General features: G+C 39.3%; 1 protein-coding gene across 1 annotated transcript in view; it reads right to left on the reverse strand.

Moving 5' to 3' along the window:
• LOC124527252 (non-histone chromosomal protein HMG-17-like) overlaps positions 1-23,741 on the reverse strand; it is a 44,751-nt gene extending 21,010 nt beyond the window's left edge. Inside the window, exon 1 of the mRNA XM_047100452.1 lies at positions 23,648-23,741. Coding sequence (XP_046956408.1) covers positions 23,648-23,741 — 94 coding nt within the window. The remainder of the gene's footprint in view (positions 1-23,647) is intronic.
• Between the last annotated feature and the right edge of the window lie 1,840 nt (positions 23,742-25,581).

The raw sequence follows: 25,581 nt of genomic DNA on the forward strand, positions 1-25,581 counted from the left end.
TTAGGAATAAGACAAGTGTGCCTGTTTTTATAATTGTATTCAATGTTGTACTGAAGGCTCTAGCTAGCACAGAAAGTAAAATAGAGAGGGGAAAAAGCACTAAGATTGGAAAGTACTAAGCAAAAGTATCATTAACAGATAATGATTCTTTGCATAGAGAATAAAAAATTAGAGATAAAATATTAAAATTAACGAAAGTTTAGCAAGTTTTCTGTACATAAATTTAATTGTATTAACAAAAGAAAAAAGATACCACTTATAGTAGCATAAAATATAAGCTATCTATTAATAAGTCTAACAAAAGATATAAAAGTCCTTTTTGGAGTGAATTCTATATTATCTCTAGTTTTTATAGCAGCTCTGCAAGGTTATTAATATCATCCATCAAAGAGGTAAAGCAATTTACACAGATACCACATATATGGGAAGTGGAGGTAGAGGGATATGAACTTAGGCTTCCTAACTCTACAATCTGTTTTCCCCAAAATAGTGGCCTGATTTGGGGGCTTCCCAGATGTGCTCAGCTCTACATGATTCCGGGGCCTCGGCTGCTCCTTCCACTTCCTGGCTAGAGAACAGTGCCAACTTGTGTCATCTCCAGGGTCTTAAAAACCAGCTGCCATAATCATCCCTTCATCTCAGGTTATTTCAGGCTCTCTTAGGGGTAAGATCTGGGTGTCAGCATCTCTTCCATCTCTTCCCCAGAAGCATTGGCATGGGGTCTGACCTTACTAGAAGAGATTCTGCCTGCAAGAACTGGGTGACACAATCCAGAAATGTGGGGGGAGGGAATTTGAGGGGCAAATTTTGACCAAGAGGAGAATACCCATGGGAAAGAGCTTGCCTTCCTCCTCCACTCTCCAAAAAGGGCTCCATACAGACATGCTGGAGATGTCCGTCCTTTGTGACTGAGTAACCAGCTGTGCTTTCCTTTGGAGCTGTGGCCAGCTTGGCAATGCACCATTTTGTATGTGTTCTTTTTCCCTGACTCACTTCCTTTTCCTCTCACTCTTGCTTTCCTGAGATAAAACTTCCAAAGCCCTAAAGCTTTGCCTTGGGGTCCAATTTCCAGGGAACCTGGACTTTGACATCCACAAAGGCTCAACTCCTCCAATATTCTAACAGGTGTCCCCATCTATTAGTAGGCTATGAAATCATTTTCAGTACACTGCCATTAGCATTTGGAAACATAATGAAATATAAGAGAAGCAAAATATCAGAGTGTATCATATGTAGTGAGGTCAAGTACCATTTCCTGAAACTGTTATTTCAGTTATGTGTGTGTGTTTGAGGATGTGAGTATGTATATTGAGTTGTGATGTTAAATGTATGTTTTACAGTATGTCCTGGTCAAAAAAGTGTGAAGGCCACTGGTCTAGGCCAGTGGGAACAGAGTTCATGAGTTCATGTGATGACTGTGCCTTCTGGTTGCACTGTCACAAATGTCCTGTGGAATTTTTTGATGACCTATCTCCTTACTTTAGCAAATATTAAAATGTCACAATAGCCTTCATATAGTTTAGCCATATAGGGTCAGATTATATTTGTTAGCTGCCATGATAGGGAAAATATTTTGAAATATGTCCTTAAAACTAAGTGACATGGCCTTGTTTAGAAAAATAAAGGGGGTTACTAGTGAATGAAATTTAATGATGTCTAGATGTGTTTACAGTTACACAGGCAGACCCATTTTCTAGTAACAATCATTGGTAATCCAGGTAATCAACACAATATGCAGCATAATTTTCCTTAATGATGATTATGTCTTTGAAATCTATACTCTCTTGCAAGTACAATGATCTGCCTGATCTCCTTGGAACATCCTGGTTATTTGGAGAATGCTGGGGTGGGGGGGGGTGAGAATCTAAGTCTCAAAGCTGTGCATGCACTTACTGACTTTAAAAACAAACACCCCAAGCAGGTTTTAGTTTGTAGTATGTGTACTGATTTAACCTGAAGATATTAACTGAGAACAGCTGTTGAGTTGCACTTGGTTAAATATTCTGAGATAAAATATTCTGGAAAGACACATAAAAGAGAAAAACAAGTAAGAAAGTTTGTGAAGACACAGAACAATCTTTAAGGTATGATCCAAAAATCAAATAAATGGCAAGGGTTGTCTTAATTCCTCTATGATTCTAGAAAATCATACTCAAGAAAGCCAGTTTAAATGGATTCATACCCTTTTCAAAATTCAAGGATATGATATTAAGTTGCCAAGACCCTACTGAATTGCTTTTAATTTTATAATAATTTCTATGTAGCCAAATGATAGACCTAGATTTCTCACTTGGTAGTCATAACACAATCACTTCTACAATTACTGCCAAACCTACTGAGAATTTAATGCATTTGGAAATCCCTGAAGAGAAATTTCAAAGTTCATTCTATCCACACCCAGATGGTCAGATTGTCAAAGCCTGGCAAAGACAGAGAGCTTGTTTATTTTCCATGTAATTATTGTATAATAACTAGTGAGTACACTCCGTGTCCAGGTAATAAAAGATTTATAAGGCATTTGGGATATTTTTACTCATTCACATATATTAGTGGTATGCTAAGTGAATTTAAAGACTAATGTTTCAGGGGAAGGATGAACACCATTTCATTCTTAAAGAGCTATTTTGGAAGATATGCCTTGACCAGATGATATTTGATTAAATATTCATTCTTCTTGCTCTGGAGTCAGTAGTAACAAAGTACTGGTGTCATATGAAAGGAATGCATTTTGCAGAAGCAACCCTGACCTAGGACAACAGGTCTGCTAGTAATCGTCACATCTGTGCAGAAGTCTCATTATGGCCAGCTTCTCATTTGGTGTGCTCGTTGATCACCTTTGTGGCAGATCACATTCCCTGTACTTCTCTTCTTTGCCATGTAACTATTCCGTTTCTCCTGTTAAAGGCCTACAGTTTATTTCCCCATCTCCTGACTCTAGGGTTGGTTCTGAGGCTTGTTTTGGTCAATAGCATCAGGTGTAAGTGCCATGTGCCAGTTGCAGGCTTAGGCCTTAAGAGTATTTGTATGTATCCACTTGCTTTTTTGTGCTTCTGCTATATTTATGAGAACATTCCCAGACTATTGCTAGTCTCAGGAGAATGTTGAGAGACGTGTGGAACAGAACTGTCCAGCCAAGTCCAATCTGAATTAGCTAACCTCCAGTCAATTTGCATTGCATGAGCTAAATAAGTGCTTATTGTTGTATGTCAGTGATGTTTTGTGGATATTTGTTATGTAGTATTATTGTAGTATTAGTTGACTGACAGATTCTGCAAATCCACTTAGGATTTTCAAGAAATTTCTTGGCCCTGTCAGATTTTGGAAAGTTATCTTTGTTTTGTGGATGTTATGAGGGATTGAATTGGAGCTCTGGCTTTGGTCTTGAGCTCTAAATCCATGTGTCTACTCTTTCTGGGGTTCACAGGGACTTCAAATAGAGATCAAGTCTGGCGGAGTATCACTTGACATCTATACACTTATAATTCCAAAATAAATGTGTTCAGCTACTCTGGCCAAGACTTTGTCTGTAGTCAGTCAGTTCCCATGAATATACTTTCACTAGTTCCTGCCCTCCCTCCCCATGCCTGAGATTATAGAAGGTTTCATGTTGGAAACCCAGCTGAGTTGGTAGAACATTAAAGACATCATTACTTCAAGTAATTTTGACACATACAGAAGTTATCATTGCATGTATGGAGAATATTGACATGATTAGTACAATTCACATAGGAGAAACTTTTTTTACCTAGGTGGTGTTTCTGGTCCCAAATTTTTCCATGAGCTAGGGCAGGTAGGTTGGATAATCTAGTGATCACTCAGCAACAACCCAATACTCTGTGTTATAGCTAGTGTTCCCAAACCAGAGTATCTTCTAGTGTCTCTTTTTACCTGAGGAGTCTTAACTGGCTCCTTAAGCTTCCCCAGGGAATATGGACTCCCCCAAATGTAGCATCCCTTCCTTCTGAACCACATTACAACTCAGTCACTTGTGGTTGCCCACAGAGGACATATAAGCCTGAGATGGGAATGCCAGAGACTGTCTAAAATATACCAAAAAAAGTGGGATATGTCCTGATACATGCTCAAATAACTCTAGAATTGCTAGTTTAAGCTTCTAAGGTATGTCCAAACAGTACTGGAAGTATATATCCTGACATTTTGGAAGTTTATAGAAGTATCAACAAAATCTAGTGAGGCCCTAGAGGCAGTGAGGTAGGTATTCCAGGAGCTCAACCTAGAATATTCAACTCAGACCAGGATGGACTCATACTGATGCAGAGGTTATTATTCTCTTCCCACCCCCTTCCATTATTGTAAGTGTACCTAAGCAACCATCTGAGATTTATTAGATTAGAAAACAGCAGTGGAGAGTCTTTGATTTGTAAGTGCTAACTTAAGACTGGATGAAACATTTCCTGTGAGCCTCTACTGACTCTATTTATCTACCACTAGACCTTGAGACTCTGAAAATATTATAGCAGATAAACTTAATAGTTCAGTCAGACTCTGATATTAAAAGCCGCGGTGAGGGTGGGAGATTTGGAGAACCTCCTAGCTACCAACTAAAGTCCTGCAGTAAAACCACAACTGGGAACCACGCTAGGAAGCCCCAGGGAAAGGAGCTGTCCTCAGTTTTGGTGCTGACTGCCCACAGCTTGTTTGCCCTACAGGGAACAGGAAAAAGTGTGTGTTAATCAGCTGGTAGTGTTGGTGAGTCCTATCTCGAGGAATCTGGGGAGAGAAAAGAATACGAGATGAAGGGAGAAGAAAGGAATGGAGACGAATAGCATAGATCTAAATCTAAATTGGGTAAAGATGTCCAGTTTGGTGGCTGTTTTTCTAGCCCCTTTCCAGGTAATCAAGGGAGAATCTCAATATCAGCTTGACTATATGAGGGAAACCAGACACAACCTGATCCTGGAATTGTTTTGCCATATATCCAATAAGCTATTGAAGGAAACAACCTTGTGAGAGGTCAGAACTGTAGTAAAAGGAAGTTTAGTTATAACTTTATAGTTTCAAGCTGTTGTACAATTTAAGAAGAGAAGGTGGGGGTTGTGTAAAAGGGTATAGGCACTCAGAGGTTTAGAAAAAAGAAGACAAAGACAGCATAATATTTTGTGTCTCATTTGGAGCCTCTGGTTGTATTGCTATTAAGCAAACTCAGCCAAGCATATCCAGACTAATATCCTACATCTGTAACTATCAAGTGCTAACCAGTGGAAAGTATAAAATCTCCTGCTGCTGTTGGGAAAGGTTGCAATAATTCTTGCCATATTAAGGATGATGCCCTGGAATTGATGGTGCCAGTCCTTGCTTTGATTCTCTTTCTTTGAAGTCTATAGCTATCTTATGTGCACCAAGTCATTTCCCCCACCAATTGGACTTAGGATTTAGGGCAATGAAGGGAAGGTCTCTTCCTTCATATCGTATAGTTGAAGCATTGTTCATGTCTATACACTGGTTTGAAGTCTTATTTTTTGAGAGCTGGATACTGGGTAGATGTTGGCTGACCCAAAGATTCTTCTAGCCTTTCCTGCTAGCTCTTGGCCCATTGTCTGATGTCCATTCTTGTATGGATACATCACCCAGAACAGCACATATTGCCTATTTGGGTGCTAAAGTTGACTTCTGCCTGGTACCACTATTGCTATGTCCTCCTCTTTTCTACCTACAGACTGATTCTTTTTTTTTTTTTTTGATGTTTATTTATTTTTGAGAGACAGAGAGAGACAGAGTGCAAGCTGGGGAGGGGCAGAGGGAGAGTGAGACGCAGAATCTGAAGCAGGCTCCAGGCTCTGAGCTGTAAGCACATAGCCTGACACAGGACTCGAACCCACAAACTGTGAGATCATGACCTGAACTGAAGTCAGATCATTAACTGACTGAGCCACCCAGGTCCCCTACCTACAGACTGATTCTAATCACAGCTTTAACTTCTATTTCAACAGACATTTCAAGACAAAGAACTATGAGCAAAGTTTAATATAGTGGTTAGGACGGACTCCAGAGCCACATTGTGCTTGGGTTTAAATTTTGTCTCTGACTCTGACTAGCTCTGTGCCCTTGAGCAATTTGCTCTCACTCTCTGTGCTTCCATTTATCTGTTTATAACACAGAGGTGGTAATAATAGAGCCTACCTCACAGGACTGTTTTGAGTATTAACTGAGATCCATTCCCTACAAAGTGGGCCAACAAAAGCATAATCCAGTCCCTTATGCTAAATACCTTACATGAAAATTGTTTTTTTTATCCTTACAACTCTCTAATGTAAGGCCATTATCCCCACTTGACAATGTCAGAAAAAATTAATAACATTTTGAAGATTAAACACCCACCAACATGTATGGCTAGGACTTGAATATAGGCTTGACATCAAAGACTAAGCTTTTAACATTATATGACATTGGATTATTAGCTAATTACCCATTCCAGGCCTATTTCTGCAACTCGGTTGTATTTCTAAGCCTTTATCTCACCTAACCCTCATCCTCTCAGATTCCTGGTCAGCCCTGAAATTGTGCAGTTTACTTGATTACAGTGTCGATAGAGGGCATTGATCATAGTGAACAGTGTAGAACAATAATCCTTTTGTCTTTTTTGTCCTGTTGAGTTCAGCTCGTTCAAAGTTCAGTTCACCTAGCTGCGGTCTTGGTTGTGTGGGACAAGAGAGCTTCTACTTCACCCAAGGAAATCCAGATGGATATAACAAGGTGCTATCTTGTGTGTGTAGTGATATTCTTCCCAAAACCCAATGTGAGTGTGGATCAGCAAAAAAGGTAGGAGAAATTTAATAGTGGAAATGAAGGAAATATTTTCTTTTGAAAGTCAGAAAAGAATTTCAGCTTAGAATATATTGAACCACTTTGAAAATATTCTGTCAAGACCTGGGTTAGCACAATGCAAGATGTTTCAGATAGAAAGATTGTTTTTAATTCAGAATAAAAATGAAAGTAAATTATGAGGGCATTTTATTGCAATGAAATCTAAAGAATAGGCAGTGAATTGCTCTAAATCTCATTGAGTTTGAAAAAAAGCTATAAGGTGTGCGTGTATGTGTGTGTGTGTGTGTGTGTGTGTGTGTTATGTATGGACTGAATGTTTGTGTCTCCCCAAATTCATATGTTGAAATCCGACCCTCCAAAGTGATATTAGCAGATGTGACCTTTGGCAGGTAATTAGGATAAGTGATTATGTCAGGAAGGTGGAGTCTTCATGATTAGTACCTTTTAAAAGAGATGCCCAGAGAGCTCCCTCACCCCTCTACCATGTGGAAAGACCATGTGAGGACCCAGTAAGAAGTCAGCAACTGAACCAGACATCCAGCCATGCTGGCACCCTGCCCTGACACTTCCTAGCCTCCAGAACTGTGAGAAATCACTGTCTGTTGTTTAAGCCACCCAATTTATGGTATTTTTGTTATAGCAGCCTGAAAGAACTAAGATAGTAGATGTGTGTGTGTGGTTTGTTTTTTAATCCCCTACCTCACAAAGTGGGGTGAGAAGCCGGTTTGAAACTGGCAATGTTGTGGTTCTTTTAACCCAAAGAAGGTCCAAAATTGCTAAGCTATTTATATTGCTTTTTTTGGATCTCTCACAGTGGAACTTATGTGTTTTAAAAGTGTTGAAGGAAAAAGGAAACCTTCAAAGTACTCAGAGATTTGAATTGCAGTGTTATCTAAAACTGTACTTAAGAGAAAGATTTATAAAACAGTAAAAGGAATTAATTAAAACCTTCCATGAAAAATCAGGCAGCTAAAAATAAAAACTCCCGTAGAAAATAAACAATAGAACTCTTCAGATTAAATGAGTGTTTCCAGTTCCTACACTCTAAAGCACTCTGAAGGAACATATAATTCTGTCATTGTTGCTATTATTATTGTTAGATAATTGCTTCAACTTAACAAGTTATTAATTTTCTGTTCAGTACAGGATGTATTACTGTATAATTAAGTGTCCTAATATGTGTTCATGGTTGCTGGTTCAAAGTGTGGCTCTATATTATTTCATTATAAGTTAATAAATGAAAGAACTAATACTTTTGCATAACAAGTGTTTTCCTCCTACAGAAAAAAATAATTTATTGCTTTTAAATATTTTAAACATGAAAGGCAACATTGATATAATTCATCTTGATGTTCTCTTTGAAATTTATAGGGCTGCTATAACATTGTTTAAAACACCTCCTGCGGCTTCTTTCTGCACATTATTTTTTCACAGAGCCACTCTCCCCCTAACTGCCCACACCTGGTCTACCAGTGTTAACTTTATTTATTTATTTTTTTGCAACTGGATGAGTGTTCATATTATCTAGTGTTATTGCATTCGATTCTGGTGCTGCACAGAGTGCCTTTCTGGGAATCAGTCTTCCACATCTGTAACCTCATCTCCTCCTCTTTCTTTAAATTTCAGACACCCTTTCCTTCCCCATGTTCTCAGTGGATGACCTTGTTATATTACTGGAAAAAAAGCAATCAGATTGGGCTTGCCGTCTTTTATGCCACCAAATTATATCTTCACCAGTATTCTGCCTTTCCTCCCTTTCGGATTAATGACACCTGCTTTGTTCCAAAGCTAAGGTCTCCACTTGTGCAGTGGATTCCATTTTCTTTAGTCTAACTGTGACTTTTCTCTTATAGGTGTCCTGTTTCTTTCCATGAATTCCTCCACTTCTAATGGATCTGCCTATCAGCATACAAGCTTGTTGTAATGACCCTCTCCTAAAAAAATAACCCCAAACCCTTCCTTGATTCCCTTATCTTCTTCAAATCATTCCCCATGTCTTTACACCCTTTATAGCAAATTACCCAGAAAGATGTGGTCGATTCTTGTGCCCTCCCCGTCCTTTTTTCTCCTTTCCTCTTGAACTCATTCCAGTGAGGATTTTGTCTCCATCATGCCACTGAAACTGCACGTGTTAGTGTCACCAATGACCTGTGCGACCAAATACCATGATTAATTTTCAGGCCTCACCTGACCTTTCAGGAAAAACTGAAACAGTTTATCACTCCTTCCTTTTGAAACACACTTTCTTTGCTTGGCTTCTAGGATACCTCAATTTCTGGTTTTCCTCTTGTCGAGCTTTTTTGCCTGTACTGCTTCATCTTAGGCCACAGTCCTTTGCTGGTTCTTCTTCTACTACCCTCTGGAAACACTGGAATGTCCCGGGGGCTCCTTGGACCCCATCAGTTCCCTATCAATACTTATTATTTGGGTGACATTGTAGTGTTCAGTGGTTTTAAATAGTATCCCTTATATCTCCAACCTTAATATCTTCCCTGAGCTCCAGACACTTCAATTCTACTGCTTACCCAATACAGTATTTCCATCTGAAAGGCTAATAAACAGCTCACATGTAACATGATCAAGACACAATTCTCCCCACTGAATCTGTTTCTCTCTGAGAATTCACCACTATTTATCTGGAGAGTTGAAGCTAAAAACTAGGAGCAATTTTTGGTTTCTTTCTTACTAAGTATACATATCCAAACTTGAAACTTTTTGTTACTTCTATTTTCTTTCTTGTTGTTGTTGTTATTGTTGTTTAGAGAGAGAGAAAGAGAGAGCAAGTTGGGGACAGTGGCAGAGGGAGACAGACAGACACACAGAGAGAGAGAATCTTCAGTGGGATCCACCCTGACACGTGACTCCCTGGGATCATGACCTGAGCTAAAATCAAGGATCAGGCGCTCAACCAACTGAGCCACTCCGGTGCCCCAATGTTATTTCTGTTTTCAAAACATCACCCAAATCTACCCATTTCTCACTGTCTCTAGTACTGTTATCCTAATACAAACCACTGTCACTTTTCCCCTCTGTCTCACTTCTCAGGTAGCCATTCATTTAGTAAACACCTCTAAGACCTCAACAATGTGCCAGGCACTCTTCTTGGTGCTGATTTTGGAACAATGAACAAGCTACATAAAAATGTCTGATCTCAAGGAACTTAAATTCTGTCTTAGAGAAGTGCCTCCTTATTCGGCTCCCTGGTCTCCTTCTCTCTCCCCTCTGTTTAATCTGTTTACCTAACAACCAGAATAACCTGTTAAAAATCTAAAATCAAGTTGTTCCCCTTCTGAAAGCCCTCTATTGGCCTCTCTGACTTCACCCCCACTGTTCCCTTTCATTTAGTCCAGGCACACGCCCCTTCCCCATCCAACCCCCCAAGCACACTAAACTCATTCCAGCTTTCTGGGCTTTGTACACACTGTTCTTTCTGCCTGGAAAGTTCTTCTCTCAGCTGTTTGTGTGGCTTACACCCTCACTGCATTCGGACTCTGCTCAAATATCACCCCAGAGTTTCCCCAATCACCCTCTCTCTTAAATAGCTGGCCCCCCACTATCTTTTGACCTTTGTTTACTTATTCTGAGGCATTTACCACTACCTGACATAATATTATATATTTATTTATCTGAATTTGTTATTCTCTCCTGTTAGAAAGTAAGCTAATTGAGGTAAAAGATTTTTCTTTCCCTCACTCCTTGTTCTTTTTCTAGCACTCAAAACAGTGATTGCCATATGGTGGGTATTGAATAAATATTTGATGTATAAATGAATTAATGAGGGAAAAAATTTCTATGTCATCATAGGGGAAAAGGACACTAAACTTGGAATCATACGAAGTGGGTTATAATCCTATAATCCTCAATGAATTCTGTCATTGAGTAGTTATGAGACATTTGGCAAGTCATTTTGACCTCCTTGGGAGTCAGTCACTGTCCAGTGACAAGTTTGAACTGGGAGCCTTAAGATCCCAATTCTAATATTCTCAGATTCTGTAATATTCTAGAGACCAACTTATATGCCTCATTTGGCCTAAACACAACTGACGGCATTTTTTCTAGAGCTGCTGGGAAGTAGATACTGAGATTTTTCTTTTCTCTGTATCCTGTCAGGGTTGAAATTCCTGCCAGAAGGAAGTCACAGCATTTGCATCTGCACAAACATTCCAGTCAAGAACTTCCCCAAGTTGCCTACTTAAGGGAAGGAGCCAGAGTAGGGACTATCACAAGGGAAGAGACTCAATGATGCTTTGATCAGAAAGTTCATTACATTTGCTTTCGACACAATGCGTCCTCACTCAGGTCTGCAATCACTTACTCTGTTAGGCAAAAATCCTAGCAGGAAAAAAATAGCATGTGGCGCACAACTCCATCTGTGTGAGACCCTGCCAGAAACATTTATGAATCACTCGTCTCCTGATAGACAACTTGCTTTCCTAGTTTGCAATCATATTTCCCACAGATGTTGCCTTTGAATTAACCATTGTCCCATTTAGTTGTGAATGTTTTCTCCTATTTGAGACTGTATCACGGGCAAATCCCAACCTACTATCAAAGCTGGCGGTCCTTGCTCAACATTAAAGGAAGGAGACATTTGGGGCAAGCCAGGGAGCTGGAATCCTGAATCAGGGATAGATGCTTCTCCACAAGTTTGGAGTTTGGTATTTCTCAAGTCCTGGCATCAAGGATGTTTATTCTCAGGTTATGCGAAAGCTCAGCTTGGGTTCTGGAAAAAATGATCTGACAGCATTGTCTGAAAGGAGTTTCTTGTTAATTCCTGGGGACATCTTGCTTTTATTAGACCATAGCTATTGTTGTGTTGTCTATCCTGAGCAATGAGGATATCACTCACTCTATCAAACTGATACCTAACATGGCCTTCATTGTCTGGAATTTACATTCTGTAATACATAAACCTGCTTATGGCTATATTGTCTAAGGTCTCAGATGTTACTGAGAAATTTTGGAAAGTACATAGATTTTCTTTGGGGCGTATTTAGAAGCTAGCACATTATATTAACAGAAACATATTATCTTTAGTTTTGAGTCACCTTGTCATCCAACCTCTGTTGATTCTTCATTAATTTCAGTTAGATTTTCCTTCTCTTTTCCTTTAGAGATGAAATATTAGTCAAAACCATATAGACCAAATGTTATTCATTTATAAATACCATGTCTGAGTGTGCTGATGGTGTGTCCAATTTCAGACACATGAGCTTGAAGTTAAATGCAAATTTTAATTTCCTTTATAAAGGAGCTGATGAAAATCCATTGTGAAAAGGTTATGAGAACAAGCTTATCTTGTAATTGCAGCCAAGATTCAAGCCATTATTTAAGACGTGAAGCATTTGGCAACAAAAAGATTGTTGTCATTAAAAAGGAAGCCCAACACATTACTCTTGGGCTGAGAAAAAATAATTTAGCTGTCATTGTTACTTAAGGAACGACACAGGAAGATGGCAAAAATTAAAATGAGCAGCTTTACTTTGAATACTGTAATATATATTTTTTTCATCTAAGAAGCAGAAATGATTAAACATTTTGTGATTGGTCTAACCCATTAGAGAGGGATTCACTTACTGGCTAGTACTTGACATTTAGTTGAATTTGTATTCCTTCATGCATATAGCTAAGAGGAAGCCAATAGAACTTTACCATAGTTGTGGTAAAGAGATAAGAATTTCTTCTTTTTCCCTGTACTGCTAGCAACCTGATGTCTGTAACTTAACAAAATTGTAGCCAAAGTGGTTGGTATTCTTATAAAGTTTTCATTTTTGGAAAGAAGGTCTAGAGTGAAGCCACTGAGGTCATCCTGGCTGGGGTTACATTAGCCTGGATAAAGAAGGAAACGAGCCCTGGATATTTGCATAGAAGGTTTTATTATTTTGGGGGACTGCAGAAAAGTCCAATGCACTTATCAACTCCTCCCAAATAGTTCCTCTGGGTGTCCCATCCGTTGGTGGTTATCCTGAATGAATCATTGACTAAAATGTTTCTGACCATCTCTTTTCTTATCTTCCCCCAATGCATTTTTGTTTCTCACTCTCCTTGATATGGTGGGGTGGGGGGGCGCCTGGGTGGCGCAGTCGTTAAGCGTCCGACTTCAGCCAGGTCACGATCTCGCGGTCCGTGAGTTCGAGCCCCGCGTCAGGCTCTGGGCTGATGGCTCAGAGCCTGGAGCCTGTTTCCGATTCTGTGTCTCCCTCTCTCTCTGCCCCTCGCCCGTTCATGCTCTGTCTCTCTCTGTCCCAAAAATAAATAAACGTTGAAAAAAAAAAAAAAGATATGGTGGGGTGGGGTATGTGGGGGAATCCATGGATATACTCCAAACATGTTTTCATATGGGTTTCGTGTTCTAACATACTATCTCATAAATATACTTTTTCCTTGTCAAGCATGCCTTCCTTAAGCTTGCATTGCACTTCTGTGTTTTTTTCCATTTTTTTTAGTGGGGGTGGGTGGTGTGCAAAGTGGTGGCACATTCAACTTAGGCCAGTAAGGAACAATTAATGAAGGGGCTATTTTCAAGGTTGTGGGCAAAGTTAACGGAAACCAATAAGGGATAGTGAGGCACCAAAAACTCATTGGTCCTTCATTTTCTGATCTCCTACCATTGCCTCCCATTGACCACACCCGACTGAAAACTCAAGGGAACTCCTTGATGTAGGTCAACCTCTGAAGCACAGGACAGGGTGGAAAAGATTAATGTATATATCAAGATGGAAAGATAGAGAATATTTAGCACATGAATTACTGTCGGAAAACTATCATTTTCCTCCTTTCCTAGCACTCTTTGGGCTGCTTTCTTATTCTGTCACTTTGTGTCTATAGCAATTCAAAAATAATACTTGTATGAGTGTTAAAATGAATTAAGGAACTGACATACCAAGTAAAGGAACAAAATAAGGGCTTTTAGTGTATTTGCTTCTAACCCACAGACTTAACAAACCTAAGCAGAACTTAAGAATGTAAATCTGCGACACTGTATTGCCTTCTGTTGTGGTCTGAAGTACAGTAAAAATGAATCTGGAATAGTGTGTTATAAATTCTTTAAGAGGTAGGTAAAGAGAACTCATCATATTCCTTTTTCTTAATGTTTATTTTTGAGAGAGAGAGCGAGCAAGCAGGGAGGAGCAGACAGAGAGGGAGACACAGAATTTGAAGCAGATTCCAGGCTCTGAGCTGTGAGCATATTGCCTGACACAGGGCTCAAACTCATGGACCATGAGATCATGACCTGAACCAAAGTCAGACGCTTATCCAGCTGAGCCACCCAGGTGCCTCTCATCATATTACACTTTTAAACTTACAGTGGTCTGTTTCATTTAGGGTATACCTTCCTTATTTACATCCCTACCCCAATCATTTTTCTTTCTCTAACCCCATGTTATTTTCTCATGTCCTTTTAAATGAATGTCTCCCCCCGCCAACTTTTTCTGACATTGCTGTTGTAATTAGTTGAGAATCTATCAGTGTTTTTCCTTCACTGTCCTTCCAGAGTAGGGGAGTTATATGCTAGTTTCTTAAGAATGTGGGAATTCTTGGCCAAGTAAGAGAAATATTTTAAAGGTGGACTCTCTCTAAACCTGAACCTCCACTCTGGAGTAGATTATGGAAACCTCATCTGCCTCATGGAGGATGTAGATATTCTTCCAGATTTGTGGGTGACCCTGTTTCTGCTCCTCAGCTTTTCTCTTCCCTGAGTCCTCATGCCCCTCTTCATCAGATTAACTTCTGGCATTCCTTCAGGCTTCATCTAAATACTATTTTTTTTCAGGGAAGCTTCCTCTAATTCCCAATACTGGGATAAATACCTTGTTGTGGAATTCACTACACTGTAATTAATCCCACATCTGTCTTTGCCTTTAGTTCATAAGAATCTCCAGAAGGGCAGGAACAATAAGTGTCCCGTTCAGCTCTATACACGCAAAATGTATATACAGCTCCAAACATGCAGTAGGTATTTGTTAAATACTTGCTGAGTAGAAATTGAAGTCTGTTGTAACCAAAGACCAACAGGCTGCAACTAGGGTGGTTTGGAAACCCAAGAGCTTTATCAGTTATGGTAGGCCACCCCACACTGTCAGGCTTTTTAACAAAGTCTTCTTTATTTTATTTTTTAAGAACTTTTTTCGATTGTTTGGTTGGTTGGTTTTTTGGTGGGCAGGAGAGCTAAAAGTAGAATTGTGCTTTTAGCTGCTAGTATAGTAAGTAGTATTGCAACATTACTGCAATTTATAAAAGCTCCAGGAGATTTGGTGAATATTGTTGCCTTCTGCATTTTTTTTTAATTTTAATTTTTTTTATTTTTTTATTTTGGGAAGAGGCTGCAAATTTAACTTTCTTTTCATGGTCCCTTTCTTGCTTTATTTCTGTCTGAAGGGAACTGATATGAAATGAACTGGAAACTTTAGCATTTTCTTTGTTCTTTTTTAGCTCTATTATCATAACAATGTGGAAAGAACACTGGACTTGGACTGATAAGCCCCAGAGTCCAGGCCCCAATCAATCATGTTTTTTCATCTTGAAAATAGAGATAATAATACCAGTTGCTTAAGGGTTTTGTGAGGATTAAATGAGATGATCCACATTAAACATAGTGTACAGCTTGGCAAATAGTAAGTGCTCACGAAACGATGGTGGTGATGATGATAGATGTTGAGTCGTTTAACATATCTATAAAATACTTGCTATTTTATATCCATCACAGGATTAGGAAGGTCATGTAAAAATGGGGAAAAAATACGTGAAAGCACTTGTTAAACTATTTAGACACAACATTACTAATAGTAACAATGGTAGTAGTAAATAACGGTAAAAATAAATGTGTGTATATTTAACCCCTATTCCAAGTAGCACTCAATTCTGTTCTGAACATAACACACTCTTTCTTTCTGTTTCCTTGCTTGGGGAATCAATGGTTATGACTGGGAATGGAATTTAAATGAGCTGACAAAACTCTCATCAACTTGATGTGTCAATTTCAGAACCAAAAAAGTTAATTCCACATTTCACAGGCTCCTTTACCTATATAGCCTCATGAATGCCAAGAAGGTTGTTGATTTAACTTTGTATTTGTGAGAAGTAACACTTAATTGGCAAACAAATAGTCCTGAATTGAGGGCGATAAGCTTGCTAAAAATTTGCAAGTCATTGCTTCTGGTTTTGTTTTGTTTTTTTAGAGGAAAGACTATTGGTTGGTTTCATTCTTATCACAAACAGCATGAATTTCCCGATTGCCAGCTGTGTTGGGGTCTCTAGCAGAAGTTGATTGTATTCTCTACCAGATTTTTCCTTCAGAGGTGCTTTTGCAAGAAATCTTTAGGCATGCTAGAGTTCTAACCTCAGCTAATTCTTTCTGTTGAAGTGCCACAGAAGGAGATATCTCAGAGAATTTAAGAATGTGGACAACTGTGTGGATAATCTCAGAGCTTCAACTTTCTCCTTCATTAAATTTGACTTATCAGAACTCTTCCTTTCCTCTTTAATTAGCAGCATTCCAGAGAAATGAGTACATGATAAAAAGGCAGGAAGAAAAAAGATTAAAAAAAATAAGAATATGGAATACTGAGAATTGATAAACAGGATTTTGAAACTCCTGTTATTTGGTAGATGCTTTCTGAAAAGTTGTCTGCTAATCAAAGTCATAAAATGGTGGGGTGCCTGGGGTGTTTGAGCATCCGACTTCAGCTCAGGTCATGATCTCGTGGTTTGTGAGTTCGAGCCCTGCATCATGCATCAGGCTCTGTGCTGACAGCTCGGAGCCTGGAGCCTGCTTCGGATTCTGTGTCTCCCTCTCTCTCTGCCTCTCCCCTGCTCACCCTCTGTCTCTCTCTTTCTCAAAAATAAATAAACCTAAAAAAATTTCGGAGTCATAAAATGTTAGCCTTGAAGTCCGTAAGTTAACCTCCTTCCTTTGCCAAGGAGGAGTCAGTTCAGTCGCTGCCAGGTGCCCCTCATCTACGCATGTTATGTTCTTCTGTGCTCTTCTGCATCTCTCTCTTCTGCACCTCTCTGCATCTCTCTTGGGTCTAGGTTATCACATAAACACTTGCCAGCAGTCAGTATAATCGGTGTTGGCAAAACATAAATGTTAATGCCTTTTAATCAGCTAGGCTTTTAGAAAACATGGGCCGAAAGCCTGGAATAATCCTCCTTAGCTCTAGAGATGAATGGTGCAGCAAGTTTTAAGAATTTTTATTCTGATTAATGACGGTGGCATTCGTGTTCACAACGATAGAGGAAAGTGCAAAGTCATGCGTTGTGTGGGCACGTGGGAGTGTGTGTCCTGACCTCACCACATGTTTCCCATTCCCAACTTTCTTGTTGCATTTCCTTCTAGAACCTGTATTATTTAGCAATAAGCCTGGGTAGAAGGCAATGCCCCTGCTACCAAATGTTACTGGAGCAAATCAACCATACCACTGTTGACTGTTAATCTTTCCTTACTCTATGAGGAAGTGGGTCATCTGTGCAATCTGTCTTTTCTGGAAGCCCTCATATGGACTGAAATCGACCAATTCTTTCTCAGAACTAAAACTCCTTTTTGGCCATGGGCCTAACCGGGTTTCCTCCCTTCCCTTTCATAGCTTACTGATAATAAGTGTGGGATTCGGCTCCCTGAGGCCTGAGAGGGTTAGGATATTTCTACTGCTGGCAATCTAGGTCAACATAGTTGGAACCTAGGCTTTTGGTTTAAAAAAAAAAAAAAGCCATTTAGCCACTTAGCCTTTGACTTTAGAACAAATACATGGTAAGTAATCAAGGTGAATATTAAAATGGATTTTATTAAATGTAAAAGAGCTGCATTTCAAGAACTGTGTTCACCTAAAAAGAAAGCATCCGTAGTAAGTACCTTCTGGGTTTTTGAATCTCACAACGAGGCATGTATCGGTGGTTACCTTAAATACTTTTCCACGGACAGAAACGTGTCCCTGATGAAAATGAGCACTGCAGGGTGCCCCTGTCTAATTTCAGCCAAGTACTCTCTTGCAGTTCATGGGTTCAAGAGTACTCCCCCTGGGGCTTTTGCTCCATACTCTACAGAATCTTTGTGGGACAAGAACTGTACAAGAGCCTTCAAGGAGAGCTTAAAGTATCCCAGGCTATATAAGACAGAGACGAGTCTGTCAGCTGCCTTTGAATTGGAGATGGGAGCGGCAAACTCTGGGCATAAGTGAGCTTCACTTTGTTGGGCATTTCCAGTGTGACCTGCAGGCAGCTGTGGACGGATGGAGCTTCCTGAAAGAGGAGAGCAGCTAGCATGACTCCTTAGCTTAGCTTGGGGAACTCACTCTTACCACCTTGAGATGTGAGGGGAGGTTTTGGGGCAGGGGGTAACCTGCAAAAGTGGCTTTGCTCTAGGTTCTAAGAGAGTCCCCTGAGCTAGACAAACAGGCTGGGCTGTTTTCCAGTGTGCTAGCTGATTTTTCATCATGTGTCCCACCTCAGTTCTCTTCCCAAGGTTGATTAATTGCTCTTCTTTAAGAAACACTTCATTTTTATACTGAGATTATGACCTTTCCCCATTTTTAGTATTAAAATACCTTCCTTTCATAAAATGATGGTGATAGTGGGTAGTATGACTTGTTTTGATTGTCCACTTGGCAAAATTGGTGCTTTGGCAGCCTTCTGCCAATTTTCCGCATTGTTTTTGTGTTTAATTCACAGGTTCTCAAAGTCCCAAAGTCTGGAATACCAGGATGTGTGGGCCCTTAGGGTCAGGGGTGGCCAGGAACATTTGTGGAAGAAGGAGGATCTTGCAGACACTGTAGATAAGGTAGATAGGGGTACTGAGTGTCAAAGAAAGGAAGGAACAAGCAGATAATTGACAGGAAGGAGGTTAAGTCAGAGGAAATGTAATGAGGCTTGAAGGAATGGGCCTTATAAAACCCAGAGCATTGCAAGTGGAAAAGAAGCAACCTTTGAGGCAGAGTCACAGCAGAAGGGTATACTAGTAAGGGTGTAGGGCTCTTTCCCTGGAGCATGTTAGTCACCCTGGGCCCTGAACAGATGCCATGTAGATACAAAGCTTGAAATCCCACAATTTCTTGCAATAATGGTGAAGAAATGAGTCTGTCACTCACTAGGGGCTCCTGCTGTAAGTCTATGTTTCTGTGGAAAATCAACTCAGGTTCAATTTCAGTAACTTCTTTCAATTTAGAACACACACGGACAGGCTAGCTATGGAGTCTGTGTGCTTGCACAATGAAGGAACTGTGATACCAGCACCCCTGACTGGCAGGACAAGGGGAAGCTGGCATCTCTCCAAATATCCTAAGAATAACAGGAAACGGGGGGATTAATGATGATGGTAAATGAGAAGTAGGTACAATTTAGCCAATGGGATCCTCATGATCTACTCTTTACTCTAAATGTCTTAAATTACACAAGGATAATATGACTATATTCTTATTGTGAAAGATTAAGATAACCAGAAATACATGGAGTAAAAATGTAAAAGAAAACACAGGGAAAATAGGTAAACATTAAAAAATGTTATCCTTTATAACCATTTCATTTTTTTTTTCATCTAAAATGTCAAATGTTTTTCTAAATGGAAACTGTTGAATTCCCCCTAAAAAAGCCTTACCTAGTGTCAGTCACAATTAATAGCACATGGTAGAAAAGGCCATTTACCAGCATCTTCACCTAAACCAGATATTGTTAATGTTTTTTAAGTCTTGCATCTGAAAGTAATGGCTGAAAAAACAGATAATACGTTACTGTTTCGGTTTGCATTTTCCTGATTAGTAGAGATTCAACATCTTTTTTCATGTTCAGGGTCATTTGACCACATTTTGAACTTGCCTATTTGAAGCTGACATTTAAGTTTTCACTGTGTTATGTATCAGTCAGTTCCCGGTAATTAAGTTTTATCATAGGATAGAATAGGCCATCTTTTTTGACTTGATGTAGCTGTTCTGAGAGGTCAAGATCTTGATCTTGGATTCAGAGAGCCTGGGTTCAGTTCTTGGCTCTGCTTTTTGGTGGGTGATTTACCTCTCAGATATTTAAGTACACATTCAGTAAAATGGGAACCTAGTCCATAGAGTTACTGTGAAAATTAAGTGATGAAGTTCTATGTAAAAGACAGAATTTTTTCCTTTAATAAGTTCCATGTAATACAGAATTTTGCATATAATATGAATGAGAGTGACAATGGTTAATAAGAGGAAATTCCTTACAGTTATTTTTTTTTAATGTTTATTTATTTGTGTGTGTGAGAGAGAGACAGAGTATGAGCGGGGAGGGGCAGAGAGAGAGGGAGACACAGAATCTGAAGCAGGCTCCAGGCTCTGAGCTGTCAGCACAGAGCCTGATGTGGGGCTTGAACTCATGAACCATAAGATCATGACCTGAGCTGAAGTCAAATCCTTAACCAACTGAGCCACCCAAGTGTCCCCATACATTTAATTATAAAGACCAGCCCCACTCCTCTACCCCAATCAATATGATTCTACCTCTTCAACCTCAAATGCACATCAGGTTTAGATACTCTGGGAGTTCTATTTTGAGATAGCTGAGTTAGCTGCAATTCCTTATGAGATATTTCTGCACATTAAGAGAAGTGCTCCCTTCACACCTATGAATGACCTCTTGTAAACAGTTTAAAGACTTGAAAATTACTGTCAAGTTGAAAGGTGAGGATTGTTGCTGTGTGGACCTTGACTGAAGCAAAGCACAGAACTAAATGCATCACAATAACTATTCTGGGTTGTAAATTCTAAGAGCAAAACTAAGTGGATGAAGATCTGAATACATGAAAAAGAGAATGAAGTTCCACAGTTTTCTGCTAAAATATTCTGGAGAATTATTTGTCATTGTTGACAATAATCATAATCTGGAAATATATGTAATTAAATACTACCTTTATAGAATGGGCTATGGCTAAAGTTATTTCATAAAAGCAGAAATTAGTAATGTCTCATAGGAATTTTGTTAAGAAAATGTGCTATTCTGAATATTTATGAGAGAAAATATGCAGTGTTCCTTCTTTCTCTTATTACTGAATTATAATGTGTAAAACTATAAAGTGTTACATAAAGGACTTATAAATGTCACTCTAGTCTCCCTTACCAATAACTTTTATTTGTGAAACTGGAATTTCTATTAAATGCAATGTGTAGAACTGGGAATTTACAATAATCTTGATATCTCCATGCTTCAGAGACTTTTTTCCCATTGATCTTCAAAATTTACATGGGATTTTTGAGAGAAAGCAGATGTTATGTTCTCTTGGTGGATATCAAATGCTTGTGACCATGAAGAGGCTTACTGTGTGAAAGCACATGAGAAACCAGGCTGGTATCATAATCTAAATCCCTCAGTTCTCAGAATTGGAGCCCTGGAGCTCAAACAAGACCAAGGTTGAGGCAGGTTGATGATTACTTCAGCTACCCAGCTTCTTGCATCTCTAAATGATACGTCCATTGGCTCTAGGAAAATGAACAATTATAAAACAGGGTTGGGATTCAGGTTTAACTCTAGGGGGCCTTTCCTCATTATAATCATATATGTTGTTGTGACTTATTATTAATCTTCAGTTATTGTAGAATAAAGGAGTCCTAGTTATTCTTTATTCTAGAGGGAATTTGTTTTCTAGATGGGAATGTATTTGGATAATACACATTGGCATGACCATATCTAATATCTGACCATCACTGAGGAACACCAGACATCTGTAGGCCAGATGGGCAGGAATACACGTGGAGACAAAGCTTATCTTAGTGGCCTGACACCATGGCGATCAACCCATCTGACTTGGGACTTGATGGTTCAGTTTGGATCATCTGACGAGGAGCACCAGGAAAATCACCTCAAGCCTTTACAGCTCCCTTGTTACACTAGAGTTTTGTCTTTCTGACTCTAATATGTGCTGCTCTATCATAGATTTGATGACCTCGATGAAAAGTAGGTGAGATATTATTAAAAAAGAAAAAAAAAGATATGGATGAAGTATATAGAGGGGACTTTGTTAACAGGTTTCCTTTCAGGCAGTGGGAAAATACAGTAAATTTGGCTACTCAGGAAAAACAATGCGCAAAAAGTTGAAATTATTTTAATTGAAAGATCAGTGTCTTAAATAACTCTTTTTGTTATACAGTAGCACAAATTAAATGTGGCCAAGCCATGTGTGTGACCCAGGATGTCACAAGTGAATGACATAACTATAAGGAAAATATAAGGAAATCAAACTTCTGCATACCCATCGAGGTCCAGGTGATGGTGCTGGCAACAGCTGTAAAGAGACCCAAGGGACCTTGGTGCCAGGTTTCTAGCACACTGCCTTGTATCTTGAGGTGAAAACCAATCCAGGAGCTCTCACTAGGCGATGGGTATACAAGTCACTGAACAAGATCTTGTGAAGATGGAACAATGCAGCACTGCAGCTAGACAGCATAGGACAAAATAGAAAATATCTGGACTGTACATAGAAGACCTGGGTCTTAGTTTGTCCTTCAGTAGCTCTGAGATTATGAATAAATCCTTACATTTTTTTAGTACTCCAGTTTCTTTGCTTGAGAAACCAGGAGATGAGACTAGATTATTTCCAAGGTCCCCTTTTAGCTCTAAAAATGCTAATGGCTAGGGGCACCTGGGTGGCTTAGTTGGTTAAGTGGCTGACTTCATCTCAGGTCATGATCTCATGGCTCTAAGGCTCATGAGTTTGAGCCCTGCATTGGGCTCTGTGCTGGCAGCTTAAAGCCTGGAGCCTGTTTTGGATTCTGTGTCTCCCTCTCTCTCTGTGTCTCCCCTGCTCGTGCTCTCTGTCTCTCTCAAAAATAAATAAACATTAACATTTATTTTTAATGTTAATGACTTCTAGCTTTGACAGGCAATCATTACCCTCTTTATTTTTTTTTTCTTTTTTTTTCCAGGAAAAACATCTATGTTCATTTTTAAAGTGAAGGAGTTAAATGTATAATGTTTTCTGTTGGTTTATTCATACATACTTTGCTTTCAGCAAGGAAGAAACATAATTGTCCTTTAAGCGTTACTACAGACATGGTGTCCATCTTTCTTCAGGCTATAGTTCTGTAGGAATAAAGAATATTCTATGATATCTTGGATGCAACCAAAATTCCACAGAAATAGGACAAAACAGTGCTCAGCCTAGTTGCCAGAAGGTTGGCTTTCATTAAATGCATAATATTTCTGGTGTTTTTGATCTCAAACTCCACCCTGCTGCAAAAATGCAGTTGGGGCCAAATACCACATCCAGGGATGAGGTAAATTTAATCTCTTTTTGTTCTGGATGGGATACAACTGATATATTTTTTTTACTATTTTGGTGCAATCTTCAATAGGAATCATTATCCTCTTTAATAGACTATATTTTTCAAAACTGTGTTGGCAGAAAAGATGGTACAAAAATGATAACTACCAAGTTAAATCTTTCTAATAAACAGTTGGAAGATACAAATTATAATGTGAGGCTAATTTATTTTGGGTCCCTACTTTATTAAAAATGCTTTAAAGTATATAATGTATATTTTACCGTTTTCCATCTATCTACGTCAGGCTCATTTCAGTTAGATTTAAGCAGACATTCCTTCTTTAAAAATATTGTCTTCACAGTCTTGTCTGCTCCTATGTGGGCATTTCACCAAGTGTAATGTTCATGTTTTCTGTGAACTCACAATCATCTAAAACTCTCTCCATAATAAAATAAAGGTGCATGATATAGTCACAGAGATAATCATACATGGCATCCATGTGGTAACTAGCCACTCACTTAAATAGTGACTGAATGTCTGCTGTATGTTGAGCACTGTATTATGCACTGGAGATACAGCGGTTATGGTGGCTAATTTTATGTGTCACCTGGACTGTGCCACAGGGTGCCTAGATTAAACATTACTTCTGGTGTATCTGTGAAGATGTTTCTTGATGAGCTTAGCATTTGAATTGGTGGACTCGGTAAAGAGTTTGCCCTTCCCAGTGTGGGTGGGCATCGTCCAATATGCTGAGAACCTGAATAGAACAAAACAAAACAAAACAAAAAAAAAATGGAGGAAGGAGGAATTTACCCCTTTTGCTTCTAGCCTGTTTGCTTGGGCTGGGATATTGATCTTCTCCTGCCGCTAGGCTGGGATTTGCACCACCGGCATCCCTGGTTCTCAGGTCTTTGGAGACTAGAATTATACCACTGATTTTCCTAGATCTCCAGCATGAAGAAAGCAGATTGTAGGGCTGAACAGTCTCTGCAGTTGCATGAGCCAGTTCCTCTACCTATCCATCCATCCATCCATCCATCCATTCATCTTTTACTAGGATATATACATCTTATTGATTCTGTTTCTCTGGAGAACCCTGACATACAAAGAGTGAGCCAAAGAGACACAGTTCCTAACTTACATGACTTATTATCAACAGGAGAATGATTGCTCCAGCTGCGTATTAACCTCTTCCTTCCTTGTGACTCTCACACAACCCTGGGAAGCACAGTGAAAATTTCCTCTGTCTGCTGTGGACCAGCAATGCTGAGGCTGTAAAAGAGAAGGAATCTAAAGATGTTTTCTGTACTTTTTAGTTGGCTTGTGTACCTACCTATGGAGTCCAGAAAAAAATTTGGATAGTCACACATTCCTGTTGGAATAATTACCCATATGTAAAAATTAGGAGGAGTTTAAACCTCTGAACTTGATTGTTATTTATTTGGCTTCCTATGCTTTTGTAGCATAAAAGGCAATATGATCAAATAGCTAAGAATTTGGATGCTGGAACCAAGCTTACATGGGTTCAAGTCACAGCTTTGCTACTTTTAGTTCTGGGACCTTAGACATGAGACATATCTCAGTTCACTCACCTATAAAGCAGAGAGGATGCTGATATATACCCAACTGATTCATTGTGGCTTTTTGTGGGGATTACATAAATTCATACCCATAAAATACTTAGAGTGGTCCTTGGCACATAGCAGGCTCTAATGATAAATGTTACATATTATACATGATGAAATCTACCCCTTCCCCTAGGAGATACATACATCTGAGAATTGTTTTATTTACATTTCTATTATAGTAAATTATTTTGGAGTCTTTTTTTTTTCCCTTTGGTGTTTAGAAGAACTTTTGTGAAGGATGAAAACCATGCCTTAATTTGGTAAGTAGTAAGATGGAGGTTATATTTTGGGTGCTTCTTTCCCTGAAGACTCTCCATGGCTTAGTTCCTGGCCAGTCACTTTCATTCTGAGGGCTTCAGATTCCCTGTGCAACAAAAACACAGAACAGATGTTAGGAGGCTGAGCTAATGGTGGCCCATAACACCAAGTTGGGTTCAAAAGCTTTCTTCTAGCAATTTGAGAGTGCCAAGAATGAGTGAGCCAAAAAGGAGAGTTATGGCTCTTTGCAAACCCATAAGGAGTAGTTCTGAGTCTGCACTTGACAAGTCTGAGGGTTTAGAAGACCATTTTGTGGTACGGCTGAATCCCCAGTGTGCTGTGTTCCCAGGGAAGAAAACCAATAACAACAGATCCCACAACTCATACCATTTGCTAAATGGGCTTCCTCGCAAGTGGGGCTCTGGGAGGAATCTCACAATTTCCTGCCGCTTTGTCTCTGAAGGGTAAGCAGGGAGAATTGTTCTCATTTCAGCTGCTTTCATTTCTTGAGTCTGTGGAGAGTGTGGAAATGACTTTGCTTTTCATTTTTGCTTCTCTTCCAATGCATGCTTTTATCAGCTTTACCTTTGTGTTGCCCAATAACCCTCAAACTTTACATAAAATTCAAGTCAAACTTCAGTATTTCCCTGGTTTGGGGTTTTCTCATGGAAGAATTCCCATAGCTATCTTTT

Source organism: Lynx rufus, unplaced genomic scaffold (assembly GCF_022079265.1).
Source record: "Lynx rufus isolate CCGP_SWC_20201006 ecotype Redwood Valley unplaced genomic scaffold, mLynRuf1.p SCAF_5, whole genome shotgun sequence".
NCBI lineage: Eukaryota > Metazoa > Chordata > Mammalia > Carnivora > Felidae > Lynx > Lynx rufus.